General features: G+C 43.0%; 2 protein-coding genes across 2 annotated transcripts; both read left to right on the forward strand.

Annotated features, from left to right (window-relative positions):
- The first annotated feature begins 266 nt into the window (after window positions 1-266).
- On the forward strand, window positions 267-10,354 carry LOC146622295 (ribonuclease inhibitor-like). Its single transcript, XM_085366797.1, has 4 exons — window positions 267-319; window positions 1,965-2,138; window positions 7,303-7,479; window positions 10,159-10,354. Exons 1-4 carry the CDS (start codon window positions 267-269, stop codon window positions 10,352-10,354), a joined length of 600 nt encoding a protein of 199 aa, XP_085222923.1.
- A 2,803-nt stretch (window positions 10,355-13,157) lies between these two features.
- Window positions 13,158-20,549, forward strand: LOC146622296 (ribonuclease inhibitor-like). Its single transcript, XM_085366798.1, has 5 exons — window positions 13,158-13,223; window positions 14,942-15,039; window positions 17,713-17,889; window positions 19,526-19,699; window positions 20,373-20,549. The coding sequence occupies exons 1-5, from the start codon at window positions 13,158-13,160 to the stop codon at window positions 20,380-20,382; spliced, it is 525 nt and encodes a 174-aa protein (XP_085222924.1). The 3' UTR covers window positions 20,383-20,549.
- The last annotated feature ends 2,526 nt before the right edge of the window (window positions 20,550-23,075 follow it).

Here is a 23,075-nt window from a genome sequence, read left to right on the forward strand (position 1 = left end):
TTCTTCCTCACAGTTCTAAGTATTAGACACAACAATGAATAATCCACAGCTGACTGTCTTTAGCAGGTCAAAGGTCATGGCACACAGCAATCTGTGAAACAGTTTGGAACCGGAATTCTTGCACATTTACAAACTGACACTGCTGCATGGCATGCTGGGTAATGCTAGCTGCTCAGGTATGAGCATGCTAACGGCTGTGAGGCTCCGTGGCTGCAGAATACTGAAGAAGAGAAAAGAGAGGTGGAGGATGAAGAAAAGAGGCAGAGATGAAGCAGAAGTTTAGCTCCAAAGAGGAGCTGTCTGTGTGGGCGGGGCTCAGGCAGGTGAAGCAGGTAAAGAGTAATAAATGAAGACAGCGGACAGGATTTGATAAGCTGATGTACAAACATGTTGAATGATGGTGGCAGCTACAGAAACAGGTCCATACAGACTGAAGCGTGTCTCCTTTGCATCATCCACATTTGATACTGAGAGTTTCCAGAAGAGCAAACATCAAACACGCCTCCAAACATGTGACGAGTCAGACTGACATCATTTCTACAGAGAACAGTGTGAGCTCTCAGCAGGTCACTTCAATAAGAAGGACAAACAGTGCAGCAGGAATGACTAAACCCACTAACAGTCTGATATCCCCGTGTTCCTGTTGTTCTACAGCATCATCATTAATGCTGCTCCACCACCATCACTGCAGCTGACCAATCAGCTTCTGTCACGTCATGTGACGCTCTGTGACTCAGACTGGAGAAATGCTAAATGGCTAACCTGAAGCTAACCTGAGAAACAGTCAAAGTACTGATGATTCCTACAAAGTGTGTGTGTTCAGTATGAGATGAGTGTGAATGAAATCATGGAGGAGCGGGCCGTGGCTGCTCTCACACACGTTTGCTGCAGGGGCGGATCTACAGAAATGTTCTTAGGGGGGCAAAATCAAAGCCATTATTGTTGACACATATGCAGCTGTTACATCCTGTAATATGCATTAAATACGGTTCAAATACATTAAATGCATTAAATATACATGTTTCATATAAATATACTGTAGCCTACAACTGTATTTTCTTTAGCCCACATAATGAAACCGTTCAGTCAGATAAAGACAGAAGGCCTTTTCCACGTCCCTCTGCTCAATGTTAAAGTGCTGATGATGTTCAAGCTCAGGCAGCAGGAGGGATTTCTAAGCATCCTTCACTGATCCACAACAAAGGTCCAGAGTTTGATCCGTCCTATTACGACAGGAAACATATTGATAAGAGTTTCAAAGTGTCTTTGTAAGCAGACATGATTGACATGAGCCAGTCTGAGTTTGGTTCCTGCAGCTTGTGCTTCATAAACAGAGCTGAAGCAGAGGCAGCGTGTGCTTGCAGGTGAATGTACACTGCTGTTATAAGAGCTGTGGAAACTCGGGTCAAAAGGACGTAACCATACTGCTGACAGTTCCAGGACAGTCACAGAGTTACAGCATCATTTGTGAACATAAAGACAGAAAGCTCATCAAAATCCTGGGATTAAAAGTCTGTCCTGGTGGTGTCCAGTCAAACACGTCTCTGTGAAAGCTTCAATCCAACAGGCTCCAAAGTCCTTCTGCTCATTTCCTCGCCAGGTTCTTGATGCTCCTGTACCATCTCTCTGTCATCCTCCTCGCTCCCTCTTTGCACTCACAGTCTTTGTGCATCATTAACACTCACATGTGAAAAACCAAAGTTTTACTGAGCAGAAGATGATCATCAGTGACGCTGTCTTTAAAATACTCTTGTTAGAAATGTACGACTTTAATGTGAAACATTCAGAGTTTTTTCTCTTGTTGTGTTTGTTTGAAGCTGCTTCCTGTTGGCTTCAGCTGTTTGGAGTTTCCATTTTCTAAACTTCTACATTCTGAACCTTCTTCAGCTCTGAACAGATGATGAAACACTGAATGATTTCAAGCACTTTGTCTAATAAACTTACATCTTTCATTCTTTATACAGATTGGAGAGATGTGATTTGTCAGAGATCAGCTGTGATTATCTGGAAACAGTGCTGAAGCTTAACCCTTTGTATCCCAGAGAGGTGGACCTGAGCTCCCACAAGCTGCAGGATTCAGGATTGAAGCAGCTGTGTGTTCTTCTGGGGAAACCACAACATCGAATTGAAACTCTGAGGTCAGTCTCCATGTTGTAGTTGTGCTGATACTGTCGATCTGTGGAACTAAAACCTTTATACAGGAAGTCTGGTTCAGCTCTTTGTAGACCTTCTAATCTCTGATCCTCTGAGTCTTACTCAGTAGTTGACGCAGAGTTGTGAAGCCTATGTGGGTGAGGACACTCGCCCAGCTCTAACTACCTTGACGTCCAGGTGTCTTCCCTGCTTGTCTTGATACAAACAAACCTGAGTAACCTTGCAGGTCAGATCTCATCAGTCACACCTGTTATGGCAGCTCTCCTCTAGATTGTAGTTCTTGTTAACCTGGGATGGTTTTAGAAGCCTGGACCACAGACTCCAAGGGAAGATATTACTGGGAAAGGCCAAAGCAACCTATTAGACCCATTAAACACTAACATAGATGAATACTCAGATTTAAACCTTTATTGTTTCACAAAGGGTTAAAAAGGGAACGTCCACAGTTTAGACTGCAGCAGATTTTATTAAAGCAGTTTGACAGGAGCAAAGCAAAAAATACAAAGAATAAGTGTTTAAAATATTAATACATATAACATAATAATAAAAGAAGAGCCAAATAATGATAAAAAGAATGAAAAAGTTGTCCAGAGCAGCAGGATGTCTGAGGTCTGCAGAAACACAAAAACACAGCAGCTAGAATAGAATAGAATAGAATTCAACTTTATTGTCATTGCACATGCACAGGTACAGGGCAACGAAATGCAGTTTGCATCCATCCAGAAGTGCTTTAGTGATATAGATATATTACAATATATATTAGCAATAATATAGATATGTGAGTATATTACAGAAATGGGTCTATTATGGTATGTTATAATGTACACGGTATGAAGTATGTTGTGAATATTCTATAACTATAAGTATGTACAGGCTGTAGTGAGTACAAGCTATGTACAGGCTATGAACAGGATATAAATATGAAAAACTATACAGAATATGAAATAAATAACTTTACAGAATCTGAGATATACAGCTATACAGAAATGGGAACTATGGAAGTTGTAAACAGTTGTAGGGTTAAAGATTATCGAATGTACAGAATGATTATTTACACAGAGCTATACAGTAGTGCAGTTAAGATAAGTGAGGGTGTAGATAGTTTCTACAGAGGCTATATAAAGTGCTAGTGGTTGTGAGTGGTGGTTCAGTCCATGTTATTATTGTGTGTTTGAGGGTACAGTTGTCCATTGTGGGGGTGTGTATGTTCAGTCCATGAGTTTAACGTGGGTCAGATGTCAGGAGGCAGAGTTCAGGAGTCTGACAGCTGTGGGGAAGAAGCTGTTCCGGTACCTGGTGGTCTTAGTCCGGAGGCTCCTGTAGCGCCTCCCAGAGGGCAGGAGGGTGAAGAGTCCATGCAACTACTGTTGTAAAAACAAGCACACAAAGAACCAATGAGAGTGAAGAACAGGAAAAAGAGCTTGTGTGATGGAGGCAAAGCAATAATCAGCAGACTGTAGCAGTTTATATCTGGCTGAAAGTAGAAGGAGCTCAGCGGAGCTCAGTCCCATATCTTTGGTTAGAAACAACATCAGTGATTTACTGCTGCTCGAGATGATTCCAGCAGCTCTCATTACAGCAGCTGATGAGAGAAACAGCTGATGGCTCACAGCTCGTGCACTGTTGGATCTCCAGATGTTCACATGGCTGAAGTCTGTGAAGAAACTGTGGTCCATGTAGTTCACACTGCCTCAGATTGGACCGAGCTCCCTGGATCACTGCAGCATCCTCAGCTGGTACATGGACGTCTCTGTTCCTCAGTTTTGGAGCCCCTGCAGGACCGTCCACACCACCAGGGTCTCCTCACTCACCTTTCCTTTGTCCTCGTCCTTCATCGGCTGTGCTGTGTCTTTGTTCCTGCAGTGTTGCTTTGTGAGGATGGATCATCTACTGCAGCTCCAGATAAAGACAGATCACAGTTTTGAATAAAATCCTTGTGATGTTTTGGAGGTCTGTATACAGCTGCACCGAGTGTCGGCCGGGACGCCCCAAACAACAAACATCACAAGTTCAAAACTTGAATAAGAGTCAGTTAAGAGTTGTTTGCATGCGAGCTTCTTCCTAAAAACAGCCTCCACTCCACCACGTCCTGTCATCTCACAGTCAGAAGGTAAAAGTTCAGTAAAACAGCTGGACTCACTGGCTCTCTGCCAGGTTTCCAAGCATTGGAGCCAGTTCCTGATTAGTGAAGAAGTCCTTTAGAAGAAAAGTTTTGTTTGCTAGCGATCAAGTATTAACAAGACTGATTCTTAGTGGTATCGGTGGCTCATCGGCCGATGTGGGTGCCCGACCTATCGGCCGTAGGTTCTGAGGGTTTACTCCACCTGAGCGTAGACGGGGAGGACGCTGGGCGGGTTTATTGTAGTACACCCAACAACAGGTGTCAGACAGGTGTAAGCCATATCCAGAGAGTGCCAGTAGTTGATGCGGTCGAATCCAGTCAGGTTAGGCTGAGGTGTTTTTCCAAGTCGTATCCAGGTAACCTTCATTCTCACCAATAAGCCACTGCAAAAGTACACTTAGTCCAAAGTCACCATGTCATTCAGAGCTTTCTTGATAATTATGGGCTAGCTGATGTATGAAGATTTCATAATCCTGCTTCACGTCAATACTCTTTTTTTTCTAATGTCCATAAAACATATATTTGTATAGAAAAACGTCTCCCTTTAGTTACAGAATGTGATTATAAGACTGGTGATTTCTCCTCGTTTTTTCAGTGTGTATTCCTGATGCCTGCTCCAACTATCAGCCATGGAGATTCAACTCAGTGTTGTTAGCAGATGAAGAGTTTTTCAGTTACAAAAGGTCTGAGAGGCCAAATAATTTCATTTTGTGCAAAATAGAATAAAATAGTGACCAAGCGCCTCTCTGTTAGCTGATGAAATTACTAAACTACATGCTGTGTACAGCCACTATCCTGAGCCTGTATTATATACACAGCGGTTACAATGACAAACTGAATACAATCTCACAAAACAGGCTGAGTATCTGATTTCAAAGTTGCGCAGCTATGCTTATGAACTCAATCTAATTCTGAAATTGAAACGGCCATACGGAGCATGCAGTCTGGAAAATCTGCTGCCCCGACGGGTATCCATCTGGTTTCTTCATAAAGTTTTCTGACCGACTGCATTCACTGTTAAAATCAACTTTTGAAGAATCCTTCCTCTAATAGTCGTTGCCTCCAACAATGCATCAAGCAGTGATGTGTTTAATTGTAAAACAGGAAAAAGACCATTTAGATTGTCGTTCATGTCGTTTAATATCTTTGTTCAACACAGACACCAAGATCCTGGCTCAAGTGTTGGCCCGTCGGTTACACAAGTATTTGTCCTCCATTATTTCACAGGACCAGACGGGCTTTATTAGGCACTCTTTTTTAACATTAAAGCTCTATTAAATATAATTTATACCCATGTTAAAGGTGATACATTGGAAACTGTAGTTTGGCTTGACGCAGAAAAGGTGTTGGATCGGGTGAGATGGGATTTTTTTTATACGCTTAAAAAATGTGGCTTTAATTTTGTATCTTGGATAAAAGTATTGTATTGCTCCCCTCTAACAGCTGTCCGGACTAACAATAATCTGTCCCCCAGGACAGGGATGCCCTCTGTCTCCTTTTTGCCGTTGAACCGCTAGCTGTTGCTCTGAGACAATGTGTTGGTGTTGAGGGAAAACATCAAGGGGGTATCGAACATGAAGTCTCTCTTTATTCCGACGACATGCTTTTATTTATTTCCAACCCATCGAATAGCCTCCACAAACCTTTGGATAGACTTACAGTGATAATAATAATACATTTTATTTATAGGCACCTTTAAGAGCCTCAAGGTACACCTGTGAGCATGGACGCGCTTGTTTTTAAAAGGTTCCTTCATGTAATGATCTGCTAGAGGGTGTGGGGGGGCCACAGCCCCGTCCACCAGGGCATGAAGCAGGTATGGAGGACATCAAGACTCCAGACATCCAGAGGCCCTCAGAACACAAGAGACCAAGGAAGACCAACAGAGGGGCAGCCGCGTCACTATCCCAGAAAGAGCTGAGGAGAGCCCCAGATGAGGGGTCACTCAGCAGCCGCGGAGCAGAAGCCAGGGGGGTTGCAGTGACGCACCCGTGAGCTCCTCCGGCAGCCAGCTGTGCCAGAGTGACCGAGCCCCAGGCCCAGAGGCTGAGGGCACCCCACCCCCGAAGGGGCCTGAGCGAGCCCCAGGCTCCAGGCCACGACAAGCAGCCACCAAGGAGTGAGCCGGTGTGTACCTGGACGCCCATCCCCGGACACAAAGAACCACCAACGCACCGATGTCTGCGGGCGTCTGCCACTGGCAGGGGGAGTGGTGTGGGGAGATAGGCCTCCATACCTTGGAGGGCCACATAGGTGATGTGTCTAACAGCTTGATAGGATCCAAAGGTGACTGCCATTGGAAAGAGTTATTTTTTAAACACAGGCTTGAAAAAGTCTTCAAATATTTTGTTTTTAATTATTTAAAAGTTGTTAAAAGTAAATTGAAATTGTTATAATTGCTATAAATTCAACAAAAAGTGATGTGTTACCCCACAATGGTTCAGACAGCAACATTGTTTTCTTGGCCTTATAATCACACTGACAGTTGTTTTCATTACTACAATTTAGGATTACTAGTAAAAAATACGTTTATCATTATCTTTATCTACATGTAAATTTAAAAATGAAAGTCTGTCCTGGTGGTGTCCAATCAAACACGTCTCTGTGAAAGTTTCAATCCAACAGGCTCCAAAATCCTTCTGCTCATTTCCTCGCCAGGTTCTTGATGCTCCTGTACCATCTCTCTGTCATCCTCCTCGCTCCCTCTTTGCTCTCACAGTCTTTGTGCATCATTAACACTCACATGTGGAAAACCAAAGTTTTACTGAGCAGAAGATGATCATCAGTGACGCTGTCTTTAAAATACTCTTGTTAGAAATGTACGACTTTAATGTGAAATATTCAGAGTTTTTTCTCTTGTTGTGTTTGTTTGAAGCTGCTTCCTGTTGGCTTCAGCTGTTTGGAGTTTCCATTTTCTAAACTTCTACATTCTGAACCTTCTTCACCTCTCAACAGATGATGAAACACTGAATGATTTCAAGCTCACACTTTGTCTAATAAACTTACATCTTTCATTCTTTATACAGATTGAAGCGCTGTGGTCTGTCAGAGATCAGCTGTGATTATCTGGCAGTAGCACTGAAGTCCAACCCCTCCCATCTGAGAGAGCTGGACCTGAGTAACAACAAGGAGCTGCAGGATCCAGGAGTGAAGCATCTGTGTGGTTTTCTGGAGAGTCCAGGATTTAAACTTGAAACTCTGAGGTCAGTCAGCATGTTTTAGTTGTGCTGAGATGAATATGATGTGAAAGTTGTGCTGACACTAAACTGCAGACATCAGGCTGATATTATACTGATCCACACTGAGGATCTTCATGGTAAAGTCTGTTTTCTTCTTCTCTGGTTTAGTCCATTGACTGTAGCAGAACAATGTTCACATTTCAAACAGTGATACTCAACGTATGGCCCGCGGCCCACACGCGGCCTGCCCACCTTTCCTGATTCAGAGAGAGGGGACCCTGATTAACTGTGCAGCTTCTTCCTCACAGTTCTAAGTATCAGACACAACAATGAATAATCCACAGCTGACTGTCTTTAGCAGGTCAAAGGTCACAGCACACAGCAGACAGTCAGAAATATTCTAACTCTGATCATTTATCAGTTGTGACACTGTGAGACTTGATCAGAGGTGTGATCATCACAGCAGAGGCCTTTGTGTCAAAGTCACTGAGGATCAAACAGAAACACATGAAGCAGATTTTCCTCTTCTGGCTTTTTATAGCAGATAACCTTCAAAATATTCTGCAGTCGATCAAAAACTGAAGGAAACTGAATGTGTTATCTACCACAAATTCTTTAACATGGCAAGATTTTGGATGGAAGAATTTAATTAGATTCTTCATCACACCAAAGCAGAAATCCAAAATAAGTGGTTCAGGCGCTTCATGCTGGAGGGAGTGCGGGGAGGTCGCTGCAGGTTGCTTCCGTGTCTTCTGGTCATGCCCTAAACTGAAGACCTTTTGGGAAGAGATTAAACAAATGGTGATGGATGTGCTGGAAGTAACACTGGACTTCTCCTTTAGTACCATGTACCTTGGGAATATCCCTGAGGATATAAATAACAGAGACTCATACTTACTGAAAATAGTTATGGTTGCATGCAAAAAGGCAATTACTAAGTGTTTGTTGCAGACAAGCCCCCCCCCACACGGAAGCTGGTCATAGACATTATTAACACAATTCATCATATGGAACTGATCACCCTCTCACTGCGGCTACAGAAGGAGAAAGGAGAGAAACTTTGGGAACGATGGGATCGTTATACGTCAAGAGACTAGAAACTGATACCTCTGTGATGCAGAGGGACAACTGCGAATTTGTTTGAATGGAACATGCACCTGTGTAATATGTAGTATGTGTAAGTAAAACAAGGCGTTGTGTATTTTGGAATATGCGAACATATGTGACTGTGTTGGTTTCCCTTGCCCTCCTTAGTTCTGTATGTAAAATAAGATGAAAATCAATAAAGAGAAAGTATTAAAAAAAAAAACTGAAGGAAACCATGAAGCAGACTGGTGGCTAATAAACAGTGAATGATGCAGAAACAGATGTTTGAAGCTGTTCTTGGAGTACACTGAGAGAGAGAAAGCTGTGCAGGCAGGAACAGCCAAAGTCAGAGAGAATTCATGAGCATATTTATCAAACGTGAAGCAGAGTTTGGATCTTCTTCTGCTGCTGGTTCACTCAGTTTTGGTTGGAGACAGATGAAACCTGCAGCTTCAGGATCTGTGAGCTGTCCACTTTCAGCCCCGACGGCGTGTCCGTGTACGTGCCGTCGAGTGAACGATCCACGCTCTGTGTTTCCATCTTTATGTGTTTAGCTGCTCTCATTTACTGTTTTAGCTGTTTGCTGCTTGTTGAAATCGTTTGTGAGCTTTAACCTGAGATTTTGGCAAAATACATTTATATTAAACATCGATTCAGGATTGAATGAATCAACATCGTTTTATTCAAATTAAAACCATTTAAATGGGAAAATCTATTTTTTTACACCCGCCTCTAATGCTTGGTAATGTCAGCTGGTCCATGTGCAGCTGGCTGTGAGGCTCAGGGAGCGTCTACAAAGTGCAACACTGAAAAAACATCATCCATAAATATTGAGTAATAACTGGACTCTCATACAGCCAGACTCAAATGCCTTTAAACATCAGCTTATCCTGCTGATCCAAGTCCAACACTGAGTTTGTAAAAACATGTTTGTGAATCATTTTGTTTGGTTTCTGAGGAAGATGATTCAATAACTTGCTGCTAATACACAACATTTCATCATATTTCCTCATAACCCTCTTTTGTCTGACCATTTGATCCCATTTGAATTTGCAATAAAGGATCCACAGAGTTTGGTGACAATAATGACAGTAGATGTTTGTGTGAAAGTGCTGGAAGCAAATGAGTGTGTGATGTTCTTTCAGTGTTGCACTTTGTAGACACTCTCTGAGCACTGGTCTCACAGCCAGCTGCACATAGAGACCAGTGTTGTTAGTCCAGGTCAGAAGATGACTTGTTGGAATGAAAATGAGCTTGTAGTTTGTCTGCTTTAATAATGTGACTGGAAAAAGGTGTCTGACTTCAAATATGTCCATTTCTTTCACACTTCACCTTTAAAAGTGAAGCCATGTGGTTCCTGGAAGGAAAAACACGACTTTTTCAAGTCGTTGTCCTGTTTTTATGAGAAATGTACGACTTTAATGTGAAACATTCAGAGTTTTTTCTCTTGTTGTGTTTGTTTGAAGCTGCTTCCTGTTGGCTTCAGCTGTTTGGAGTTTCCATTTTCTAAACTTCTACATTCTGAACCTTCTTCAGCTCTGAACAGATGATGAAACACTGAATGATTTCAAGCTCACACTTTGTCTAATAAACTTGCATGTTTCATTCTTTATACAGATTGGAGGACTGTGGTCTGTCAGAGATCAGCTGTGATTATCTGGCAGTAGCACTGAAGTCCAACCCCTCCCATCTGAGAGAGCTGGACCTGAGTAACAACAAGGAGCTGCAGGATTCAGGAGTGAAGCATCTGTGTGGTTTTCTGGAGAGTCCAGGATTTAAACTTGAAACTCTGAGGTCAGTCAGCATGTTTTAGTTGTGCTGAGATGAATATGATGTGAAAGTTGTGCTGACACTAAACTGCAGACATCAGGCTGATATTATACTGATCCACACTGAGGATCTTCATGGTAAAGTCTGTTTTCTTCTTCTCTGGTTTAGTCCATTGACTGCAGCAGAACAATGTTCACATTTCAAACAGTGATACTCAACGTATGGCCCGCGGCCCACACGCGGCCTGCCCACCTTTCCTGATTCAGAGAGAGGGGACCCTGATTAACTGTGTAGCTTCTTCCTCACAGTTCTAAGTATCAGACACAACAATGAATAATCCACAGCTGACTGTCTTTAGCAGGTCAAAGGTCACAGCACACAGCAGACAGTCAGAAATATTCTAACTCTGATCATTTATCAGTTGTGACACTGTGAGACTTGATCAGAGGTGTGATCATCACAGCAGAGGCCTTTGTGTCAAAGTCACTGAGGATCAAACAGAAACACATGAAGCAGATTTTCCTCTTCTGGCTTTTTATAGCAGATAACCTTCAAAATATTCTGCAGTCGATCAAAAACTGAAGCAAACCATGAATCAACATGTGAACATGACCTGATGCTGCTGAAGTGAAGCAAAGTTACAGAGGTTTGATTACAGACACAGCTGAGAGTTTGTAATCTGTCATCATTTTAAAAAGTTTCCATGGAACAGCAGAAATGAGGCTTTCCTGTCAGAGGCCGACAGCATTGAACACAACAGCAGACTGGTGGCTAATAAACAGTGAATGATGCAGAAACAGATGTTTGAAGCTGTTCTTGGAGTACACTGAGAGAGAGAGAGCTGTGCAGGCAGGAACAGCCAAAGTCAGAGAGAATTCATGAGCATATTTATCAAACGTGAAGCAGAGTTTGGATCTTCTTCTGCTGCTGGTTCACTCAGTTTTGGTTGGAGACAGATGAAACCTGCAGCTTCAGGATCTGTGAGCTGTCCACTTTCAGCCCCGACGGCGTGTCCGTGTACGTGCCGTCGAGTGAACGATCCACGCTCTGTGTTTCCATCTTTGTGTGTTTAGCTGCTCTCATTTACTGTTTTAGCTGTTTGCTGCTTGTTGAAATCGTTTGTGAGCTTTAACCTGAGATTTTGGCAAAATACATTTATATTAAACATCGATTAAGGATTGAATGAATCAACATCGTTTTATTCAAATTAAAACCATTTAAATGGGAAAATCTATTTTTTTACACCCGCCTCTAATGCTTGGTAATGTCAGCTGGTCCATGTGCAGCTGGCTGTGAGGCTCAGGGAGCGTCTACAAAGTGCAACACTGAAAAAACATCATCCATAAATATTGAGTAATAACTGGACTCTCATACAGCCAGACTCAAATGCCTTTAAACATCAGCTTATTCTGCTGATCCAAGTCCAACACTGAGTTTGTAAAAACATGTTTGTCAATCATTTTGTTTGGTTTCTGAGGAAGATGATTCAATAACTTGCTGCTAATACACAACATTTCATCATATTTCCTCATAACCCTCTTTTGTCTGACCATTTGATCCCATTTGAATTTGCAATAAAGGATCCACAGAGTTTGGTGACAATAATGACAGTAGATGTTTGTGTGAAAGTGCTGGAAGCAAATGAGTGTGTGATGTTCTTTCAGTGTTGCACTTTGTAGACGGTCCCTGAGCACTGGTCTCACAGCCAGCTGCACATAGAGACCAGTGTTGTTAGTCCAGGTCAGAAGATGACTTGTTGGAATGAAAATGAGCTTGTAGTTTGTCTGCTTTAATAATGTGACTGGAAAAAGGTGTTGGACTTCAAATATGTCCATTTCTTTCACACTTCACCTTTAAAAGTGAAGCCATGTGGTTCCTGGAAGGAAAAACACGACTTTTTCAAGTCTTTTTCCTGGTTTTATGAGAAATGTTAGACTTTAATGTGAAACATTCAGTTTTTTCTCTTGTTGTGTTTGTTTGAAGCTGCTTCCTGTTGGCTTCAGCTGTTTGGAGTTTCCATTTTCTAAACTTCTACATTCTGAACCTTCTTCAGCTCTGAACAGATGATGAAACACTGAATGATTTCAAGCACTTTGTCTAATAAACTTAAATCTTTCATTCTTTATACAGATTGAAGGACTGTGGTTTGTCAAAGATCAGCTGTGATTATCTGGCAGCAGCGCTGAGGTCCAACCCCTCCCATCTGAGAGAGCTGGACCTGAGTAGCAACAACAAGGAGCTGCAGGATCTAGGAGTGAAGCATCTGTGTGGTTTCCTGAAGAGTCAAGGATGTAAATTTGAAACTCTGAGGTCAGTCAGCATGTTTTAGTTGTGCTGAGATGAATGTGATGTGAAAGTTGTGCTGACACTAAACTGCAGACATCAGGCTGATATTATACTGATCCACACTGAGGATCTTCATGGTAAAGTCTGTTTTCTTCTTCTCTGGTTTAGTCCATTGATTGCAGCAGAACAATGATCACATTTCAAACAGTGATACTCAACGTATGGCCCGCGGCCCACACGCGGCCTGCCCACCTTTCCTAATTCAGAGAGAGGGACCCTGATTAACTGTGTAGCTTCTTCCTCACAGTTCTAAGTATTAGACACAACAATGAATAATCCACAGCTGACTGTCTTTAGCAGGTCAAAGGTCATGGCACACAGCAATCTGTGAAACAGTTTGGAACCGGAATTCTTGCACATTTACAAACTGACACTGCTGCATGGCATGCTGGGTAATGCTAGCTGCTCAGGTATGAGCATGCTAACGGCTGTGAGGCTCCGTGGCTGCAGAATACTGAAGAAGAGAAAAGAGAGGCGGAGGATGAAGAAAAGAGGCAGAGATGAAGCAGAAGTTTAGCTCCAAAGAGGAGCTGTCTGTGTGGGCGGGGCTCAGGCAGGTGAAGCAGGTAAAGAGTAATAAATGAAGACAGCGGACAGGATTTGATAAGCTGATGTACAAACATGTTGAATGATGGTGGCAGCTACAGAAACAGGTCCATACAGACTGAAGCGTGTCTCCTTTGCATCATCCACATTTGATACTGAGAGTTTCCAGAAGAGCAAACATCAAACACGCCTCCAAACATGTGACGAGTCAGACTGACATCATTTCTACAGAGAACAGTGTGAGCTCTCAGCAGGTCACTTCAATAAGAAGGACAAACAGTGCAGCAGGAATGACTAAACCCACTAACAGTCTGATATCCCCGTGTTCCTGTTGTTCTACAGCATCATCATTAATGCTGCTCCACCACCATCACTGCAGCTGACCAATCAGCTTCTGTCACGTCATGTGACGCTCTGTGACTCAGACTGGAGAAATGCTAAATGGCTAACCTGAAGCTAACCTGAGAAACAGTCAAAGTACTGATGATTCCTACAAAGTGTGTGTGTTCAGTATGAGATGAGTGTGAATGAAATCATGGAGGAGCGGGCCGTGGCTGCTCTCACACACGTTTGCTGCAGGGGCGGATCTACAGAAATGTTCTTAGGGGGGCAAAATCAAAGCCATTATTGTTGACACATATGCAGCTGTTACATCCTGTAATATGCATTAAATACGGTTCAAATACATTAAATGCATTAAATATACATGTTTCATATAAATATACTGTAGCCTACAACTGTATTTTCTTTAGCCCACATAATGAAACCGTTCAGTCAGATAAAGACAGAAGGCCTTTTCCACGTCCCTCTGCTCAATGTTAAAGTGCTGATGATGTTCAAGCTCAGGCAGCAGGAGGGATTTCTAAGCATCCTTCACTGATCCACAACAAAGGTCCAGAGTTTGATCCGTCCTATTACGACAGGAAACATATTGATAAGAGTTTCAAAGTGTCTTTGTAAGCAGACATGATTGACATGAGCCAGTCTGAGTTTGGTTCCTGCAGCTTGTGCTTCATAAACAGAGCTGAAGCAGAGGCAGCGTGTGCTTGCAGGTGAATGTACACTGCTGTTATAAGAGCTGTGGAAACTCGGGTCAAAAGGACGTAACCATACTGCTGACAGTTCCAGGACAGTCACAGAGTTACAGCATCATTTGTGAACATAAAGACAGAAAGCTCATCAAAATCCTGGGATTAAAAGTCTGTCCTGGTGGTGTCCAGTCAAACACGTCTCTGTGAAAGCTTCAATCCAACAGGCTCCAAAATCCTTCTGCTCATTTCCTCGCCGGGTTCTTGATGCTCCTGTACCATCTCTCTGTCATCCTCCTCGCTCCCTCTTTGCTCTCACAGTCTTTGTGCATCATTAACACTCACATGTGGAAAACCAAAGTTTTACTGAGCAGAAGATGATCATCAGTGACGCTGTCTTTAAAATACTCTTGTTAGAAATGTACGACTTTAATGTGAAACATTCAGAGTTTTTTCTCTTGTTGTGTTTGTTTGAAGCTGCTTCCTGTTGGCTTCAGCTGTTTGGAGTTTCCATTTTCTAAACTTCTACATTCTGAACCTTCTTCAGCTCTGAACAGATGATGAAACACTGAATGATTTCAAGCTCACACTTTGTCTAATAAACTTAAATCTTTCATTCTTTATACAGATTGAAGGACTGTGGTTTGTCAAAGATCAGCTGTGATTATCTGGCAGCAGCGCTGAGGTCCAACCCCTCCCATCTGAGAGAGCTGGACCTGAGTAGCAACAACAAGGAGCTGCAGGATCTAGGAGTGAAGCATCTGTGTGGTTTCCTGAAGAGTCAAGGATGTAAATTTGAAACTCTGAGGTCAGTCAGCATGTTTTAGTTGTGCTGAGATGAATGTGATGTGAAAGTTGTGCTGACACTAAACTGCAGACATCAGGCTGATATTATACTGATCCACACTGAGGATCTTCATGGTAAAGTCTGTTTTCTTCTTCTCTGGTTTAGTCCATTGACTGTAGCAGAACAATGTTCACATTTCAAACAGTGATACTCAACGTATGGCCCGCGGCCCACACGCGGCCTGCCCACCTTTCCTGATTCAGAGAGAGGGGACCCTGATTAACTGTGTAGCTTCTTCCTCACAGTTCTAAGTATCAGACACAACAATGAATAATCCACAGCTGACTGTCTTTAGCAGGTCAAAGGTCACAGCACACAGCAGACAGTCAGAAATATTCTAACTCTGATCATTTATCAGTTGTGACACTGTGAGACTTGATCAGAGGTGTGATCATCACAGCAGAGGCCTTTGTGTCAAAGTCACTGAGGATCAAACAGAAACACATGAAGCAGATTTTCCTCTTCTGGCTTTTTATAGCAGATAACCTTCAAAATATTCTGCAGTCGATCAAAAACTGAAGGAAACCGAATGTGTTATCTACCACAAATTCTTTAACATGGCAAGATTTTGGATGGAAGAATTTAATTAGATTCTTCATCACACCAAAGCAGAAATCCAAAATAAGTGGTTCAGGCGCTTCATGCTGGAGGGAGTGCGGGGAGGTCGCTGCAGGTTGCTTCCGTGTCTTCTGGTCATGCCCTAAACTGAAGACCTTTTGGGAAGAGATTAAGCAAATGGTGATGGATGTGCTGGAAGTAACACTGGACTTCTCCTTTAGTACCATGTACCTTGGGAATATCCCTGAGGATATAAATAACAGAGACTCATACTTACTGAAAATAGTTATGGTTGCATGCAAAAAGGCAATTACTAAGTGTTTGTTGCAGACAAGCCCCCCCCCACACGGAAGCTGGTCATAGACATTATTAACACAATTCATCATATGGAACTGATCACCCTCTCACTGCGGCTACAGAAGGAGAAAGGAGAGAAACTTTGGGAACGATGGGATCGTTATACGTCAAGAGACTAGAAACTGATACCTCTGTGATGCAGAGGGACAACTGCGAATTTGTTTGAATGGAACATGCACCTGTGTAATATGTAGTGTGTAAGTAAAACAAGGCGTTGTGTATTTTGGAATATGCGAACATATGTGACTGTGTTGGTTTCCCTTGCCCTCCTTAGTTCTGTATGTAAAATAAGATGAAAATCAATAAAGAGAAAGTATTAAAAAAAAAAACTGAAGGAAACCATGAAGCAGACTGGTGGCTAATAAACAGTGAATGATGCAGAAACAGATGTTTGAAGCTGTTCTTGGAGTACACTGAGAGAGAGAAAGCTGTGCAGGCAGGAACAGCCAAAGTCAGAGAGAATTCATGAGCATATTTATCAAATGTGAAGCAGAGTTTGGATCTTCTTCTGCTGCTGGTTCACTCAGTTTTGGTTGGAGACAGATGAAACCTGCAGCTTCAGGATCTGTGAGCTGTCCACTTTCAGCCCCGACGGCGTGTCCGTGTACGTGCCGTCGAGTGAACGATCCACGCTCTGTGTTTCCATCTTTATGTGTTTAGTTGCTCTCATTTACTGTTTTAGCTGTTTGCTGCTTGTTGAAATCGTTTGTGAGCTTTAACCTGAGATTTTGGCAAAATACATTTATATTAAACATCGATTCAGGATTGAATGAGTCAACATCGTTTTATTCAAATTAAAACCATTTAAATGGGAAAATCTATTTTTTTACACCCGCCTCTAATGCTTGGTAATGTCAGCTGGTCCATGTGCAGCTGGCTGTGAGGCTCAGGGAGCGTCTACAAAGTGCAACACTGAAAAAACATCATCCATAAATATTGAGTAATAACTGGACTCTCATACAGCGAGACTCAAATGCCTTTAAACATCAGCTTATCCTGCTGATCCAAGTCCAACACTGAGTTTGTAAAAACATGTTTGTCAATCATTTTGTTTGGTTTCTGAGGAAGATGATTCAATAACTTGCTGCTAATACACAACATTTCATCATATTTCCTCATAACCCTCTTTTGTCTGACCATTTGATCCCATTTGAATTTGCAATAAAGGATCCACAGAGTTTGGTGACAATAATGACAGTAGATGTTTGTGTGAAAGTGCTGGAAGCAAATGAGTGTGTGATGTTCTTTCAGTGTTGCACTTTGTAGACACTCTCTGAGCACTGGTCTCACAGCCAGCTGTACATAGAGACCAGTGTTGTTAGTCCAGGTCAGAAGATGACTTGTTGGAATGAAAATGAGCTTGTAGTTTGTCTGCTTTAATAATGTGACTGGAAAAAGGTGTTGGACTTCAAATGTGTCCATTTCTTTCACACTTCACCTTTAAAAGTGAAGCCATGTGGTTCCTGGAAGGAAAAACACGACTTTTTCAAGTCTTTTTCCTGTTTTTATGAGAAATGTACGACTTTAATGTGAAACATTCAGAGTTTTTTCTCTTGTTGTGTTTGTTTGAAGCTGCTTCCTGTTGGCTTCAGCTGTTTGGAGTTTCCATTTTCTAAACTTCTACATTCTGAACCTTCTTCAGCTCTGAACAGATGATGAAACACTGAATGATTTCAAGCACTTTGTCTAATAAACTTAAATCTTTCATTCTTTATACAGATTGAAGCGCTGTGGTTTGTCAGAGATCAGCTGTGATTATCTGGCAGTAGCACTGAAGTCCAACCCCTCCCATCTGAGAGAGCTGGACCTGAGTAACAACAAGGAGCTGCAGGATTCAGGAGTGAAGCATCTGTGTGGTTTTCTGGAGAGTCCAGGATTTAAACTTGAAACTCTGAGGTCAGTCAGCATGTTTTAGTTGTGCTGAGATGAATATGATGTGAAAGTTGTGCTGACACTAAACTGCAGACATCAGGCTGATATTATACTGATCCACACTGAGGATCTTCATGGTAAAGTCTGTTTTCTTCTTCTCTGGTTTAGTCCATTGACTGTAGCAGAACAATGTTCACATTTCAGACGTTCAAAGAAAAATCCTCCACTGGATAATTCACTGTGAAACTCTCAAACTCTTCATTGCACCTTAAAGTCTGTCTGACACTGAAATCCAAAGCAAAATGTGCGTTTGCTTTACAGACAGCAGTCCAACACAAACATACACACATCATCCAAAACACAGTCCAACATCCAAATCTCCTCCACTGCCAGCATGAATGATGGGAAAGAGAAGGAGGAACACTCTGACATTCAGGGTTAGAATGAGCTTCATAAAGCAGACTGTGAAGATCAAAGCTGCATTAGAAAGCTTACATGAATGAATGAGTGGACAGAGATCATCTGAAGCACTTCAAAGGCTTTAAATCAGCACATTTCTCTTTATTCTATGTCAGCTCTGTTAGTTTCTCTCAGTTTTCTGTGGAATGAAGCTAACAGCAGGATAATAAGAGGCTGACCAACCTATTAAAGGTTGTAATTTGTATATGAAAAAGTGCTTTGGCTCAGCAGGGATCAGCTTACAGGTAGAATACAGCTGCTGGATGCGATTAGCATGTCATAGCTATCTACCAAACTGCTAACTGGGGAATTTCAGGCCATCTATGAATCATTTTTGCTAACTGTTTAGGCTCACAGGGCTGGAGCCTGTGCCCTAGCTGTCATAGGGCAAGAGGTGTGGTCCACCTGCACAGGTGAGCAGTCCATCACAGGGCCAACAGAGAGAGACAGAGAAGCACTCTCTCACATCCACACCTACAGCCAATTTAGAAGCACCAATGAACCTAAGCAGCATTTCATTGGACTGTGGGAGAACATCCAACCTCCACAGAAAGGCCCAGCTGACCAACCTACAACCTTCTTGCTTTAAGGCACTAGTGCTAACCACCTTTCCCCATTTCAGCCCAAATCCTGCATTTTCCTGTTTCTTACTACAGGCCAGCTACACTAACACTTTATCATCAGACACTGCCACCTAGTGGATGAAGTTTTAGTTCCATTTGAAGCTTCAGATTACAGTTAGTTCCTTTACAAAGAGGTGGAGGTGGTGGGGCCACAGCACCATCATCACTGAGTGCCATAGGACACTTAACCTTTGTTTCCATATGCTGGGAACTTCCTGTTGTTCCAAGGAGGACTGGAAAATGTGTGAAAATCTCCCAGTCAGTTCCTCACAGCACACTTCAATTCTTTCCCTCCCACAGCATCAGGACCAGGGCTTTTTCTCTCTTTGGTCCCACTAAGAGATTTCCACACAAACACCTCATCAGTGGGACTCTCAGAGCTACCGGCCCTTTGCTACAATCACAAAGCTCTTCATTGAAATCAATGGTATCAAAGCTGGAATCCAATGAGTCCAAGTCTTCTGCTGATTGAGCATCACATTCATCTTTGCTCCTTGTTCTGCATCCCCACCATGGACTTCATTCCTTTCCAAGCCAGCTTTGAGTGTCCTTTAGTGTATCTTTCATTTTTTATACAGATTGAGGGGCTGTGGTTTGTCAGAGATCAGCTGTGATTATCTGGCAGCAGCACTGAAGTCCAACCCCTCCCATCTGAGAGAGCTGGACCTGAGAGGAAGCAACCTGTGGCATTCAAATTTGGAGCAGCTGTCTGATCTTCAGCAGAGTCCAGACTACAGACTGGAGAAACTGAGGTCAGTAGAGTGATGGAGTGAGTGGGTGGTGCTGTCAGCAGTATTGTACTAAACACAGTCAGTATGAAACAAAGATCCAGTGTTTCCTGTAAAGCTGCAGCTTCTCAGTGAAGCTGTGAGAGGAGAACGGTGACAGGCTTCTGGATTGGACACAAACACTTCCTGTTTCTCACCTTTATGGTCACCATAGTAACGGCTGACACGCTCTGATCAAACACTGTCAACAGCCAATCAGCTCTGAACAAAGCAGCACGCAGACCAATGACTGCATTCATTTCCAAGTTTAAAGCAGTGAAGAACACAGTCTGTTGGTGAGGAAGAATTTAGTGAGAGCAGATGTTTGGATGGAATTCCTCCAGTTAACAGCTGGAACCGTCCATCTGGATTGTTGGGCTTGTTGTTGGGGTTCCTACAGAGCTCAGAGTGGACACACCAAGGTTCTTCTAACGAATGAAAGTCCAAACTCAAACTAGGAGTGAAAAACATTTTCAGCAACTTCAATAAAAATCCAAAGATTAGAGAAAGTGAAGCAACAATGAGTCCTAGTACAGTCCCAGCACTGAAGTCCCTGCTGCTCTTTATACTGGATGTGCTGCATCACTGACTGACAGCTGATGAAGAGTCTCTGGAAACACTCGTTTATCTCCTCTGCTCTTCCTCCTTCTCTCTGCAGGTGGAGGTGATGATGGTAAACAGGACGGTGTGTGTGCTGAGAGAGGAGCAGCTGTGTCCTGATGATCCAGAGAGGTTGAAGCAGCAGCAGCTTGTGTGTAGAGACGCTCTGACTGGGCCATGTTACTGGGAGGTGGAGAGGAGAGCTTCATCCAGCAGTGACTGACAGAGGAATGAAGTGCAGATGACTGTCAGTGCTGCAGAGTGAACTGCTCTGAGAACAGCTCCACTGTCAGACACAATGTAGAGTCCAGCATCAGCCCTGTGTGTCCCTCTGGATCTGACAGAGGATCATCAGTGTATCTGGACTGCTCTGCTGCTGCTCTGTCCTTCTAAAGTCCCTGCACAGTCTCTGTCTCACTCTGGAAAGATTTTACAACTTGTGTAATTACAGAACATTAATATTATATTCAAACATGTGATCTTCTCTTTATTTCTGAATCTTTACCAAATAAAGAAAAAACAAACTAACAAACAGAACCTGTCATGTCCTTTTTCACCACATCTGTGAATCTTTTCTGTGTTTTTCCTCTTTTCCTCCTTCCTGCAGCTCCATTTTCATCATTCCGTGTCCAGTATATGTGAACATGTCCAAAGCATCTGAGCCTCATGTTACCCGTTTGTGTGAGTTACGCCTGTCGTTGTGTTGTGGTATATAAATCAGGGGCAGGAGACAGCGCTGGATCTCTGAGTTCTTTACTGTCAATTTCTGCAACATCTGCAATATCTAGAAATGCAAACCTGTGAGCTGTGTGTGTTGTGCATCTGCTCAGCCACCTCTCCTCCGGCCATGCTGGAAGCAGCTGTGCGTTTGACAGTTTTATCCACTCTACAATAATCTAACAAATTAAATGTTCAAAAATATCAACTTAAGCACTTCAAAGTCAACAAAAAGCTTAAAACAATTAAATAATATTTCACTGAAAAAACAACAGCTCATAAGAACGATACACAAAATAATACAGAAACAAACAAATACAACTTATTAACCAGGATCCATGTTTTTGTCACAAACACTGAATCAGCTGATTCACTCTTTATGTTGCTGAGTTTGTTTTGTGATTATAGTTCTGGTTTCTGTTTCTGTGTCTTCACTGTGTCCCACGTCTCATTACTTTGGACTCTGTGTCATATTTCCTTTTTTTACTTTGACAGTCCTGTGTTAGTGTTTCCTGTCTCGTGTGTGTAATTGGTCCCAGCTGTGTTTCCCTCCTGTCTCCCGTTCCCTGATTACTAAACTGCGTCCACGCCGCCGGCGCTGCTCTCCACAGCTGGATTCCAGGATTTCAGAGCATCCAGACACAGACTGCTAACCTCTCCCTGCAAGAAATAAGCTCCGCCTCTTCCTTTCCTGTATATGAGTGATTTGATTCTGACATGAGACACAATGAGTTTTCTGTTTATTGTGACTTAAAGCGAGCAGGCAAAGACACTAAACTGTGTTTCCAGCTCTCTGAAGCTGCTTTTTGTGTTGCTCCCACAATACTGTCTAAAACAGTCAGTGAGGAAAACTCAGTTTATGTTTTCAAGCTCATTGTGAGAGGGCACATTGTGTTCCTGCAAGTGCTGATTTTGTCTGCATCCCTGAGTTTACTGAGCTGCCTCCAAGGACGTATGAAACCCAGTGTGTTAAGGCTGCATCTCCCAGATGTTTCCACCTTTCCAGCACAGACGATGAATGTTCCCACAAAGGCTCAGCCAAAGACTGTTTTATTTTCTGAGTGTTCGCCTCAAGAGATTGCTCAGTGAGCACCTGAATGTTTCTGGGACATCGAACACTAACTCGAACTTCAAGTCTGGTTCTGAAGCTGCACATGCAAAGACTGTTTCTGGTTGTAGAGACCTGGCTGTTCCAGGGATTGTAACCTCCCCAGGACCTCCCCAGAGGCTGAGCTGCTGACCTCAGCTGACTCTGGAGCCTTGAAGGTAACTAAGTTTGCACCGCTCGGGTGAGCCATTTCAGCTGCAACAGCCTCCACAGAGAGCTCACGCAAGCTTACCCAGGCTGCTGAGGATTTTATGCTGCTGCAGCCCAAAAGGCATCCTGAGCTGGCTGACAGCCACCCACAGCTTCAGCTGCCTCAGCCAGGGGTCTCCACACCTGCTGGCCCTGCATCTGCTCCGACTGGGGGCTCCGGAGAGCCGCGCCAGCCATCCATCTCTGCTGGGGCTCCTGTTTGAGAATGTAGGAGTGTAAACTTCAAATATCTGCTCGGTTTGTCAAGATATCACATATTTGCAAAAGTGCTCCAACGTTTTTGGAGACGTCTGTTACCCACCAGCTCGATAGCTAACTGGGAGGTCGAGGGTCACTAGAGCTGGCGAGAACAGTGAACTCCCAGCACATTGTCTTTGGACCCCTGCAGTCTTTGGCTACTCAGGTTAAACATGATATATAAGTCACTTAGATAACTTAAAAATGTTATCGTTTGGCTTTTTTCAGTGTTTTTTGTTTGGTTTGGCTGAAGTTACAGTTTTCACACAGCTGAATAAACATCAAACTGATTAAACAGAAGTGTGAGACGGTCGAGAGTTTACTCAAGTGTCCTGTTATATTTTAGACAGCAAGGAGCAGACGGCCGAGCTTATTAAACTCCACCGAGACAGCTGTGAGACAAATCTGAAGGCCAGACCATCACAGCCGCTCACTTCCCGCCTACCCGACCTTTTGAGGACCTGGCCCACGTAGACCTTGAAGGCCGGG

The sequence above is a fragment of the Diplotaxodon limnothrissa genome, linkage group LG11, assembly GCF_057381915.1.
Source record: "Diplotaxodon limnothrissa isolate DT_005_m linkage group LG11, D_limnothrissa_male_GT1.1, whole genome shotgun sequence".
Classification (NCBI taxonomy): Eukaryota; Metazoa; Chordata; class Actinopteri; order Cichliformes; family Cichlidae; genus Diplotaxodon; species Diplotaxodon limnothrissa.

Excerpts from the sequence above, each read along its gene's own strand:
- LOC146622295 (XM_085366797.1), top strand. The coding sequence starts at position 267 with ATGAAGCAGAAGTTTAGCTCCAAAGAGGAGCTGTCTGTGTGGGCGGGG. Across the intron at positions 2,139-7,302 it reads CATCGAATTGAAACTCTGAG|ATTGAAGCGCTGTGGTCTGT; the intron begins GTCAGTCTCCAT and ends TTCTTTATACAG. Across the intron at positions 7,480-10,158 it reads TTTAAACTTGAAACTCTGAG|ATTGGAGGACTGTGGTCTGT; the intron begins GTCAGTCAGCAT and ends TTCTTTATACAG.
- LOC146622296 (XM_085366798.1), top strand. The coding sequence starts at position 13,158 with ATGAAGCAGAAGTTTAGCTCCAAAGAGGAGCTGTCTGTGTGGGCGGGG. Across the intron at positions 13,224-14,941 it reads GGCTCAGGCAGGTGAAGCAG|CTGGACCTGAGTAGCAACAA; the intron begins GTAAAGAGTAAT and ends CATCTGAGAGAG. Across the intron at positions 15,040-17,712 it reads TGTAAATTTGAAACTCTGAG|ATTGAAGCGCTGTGGTTTGT; the intron begins GTCAGTCAGCAT and ends TTCTTTATACAG.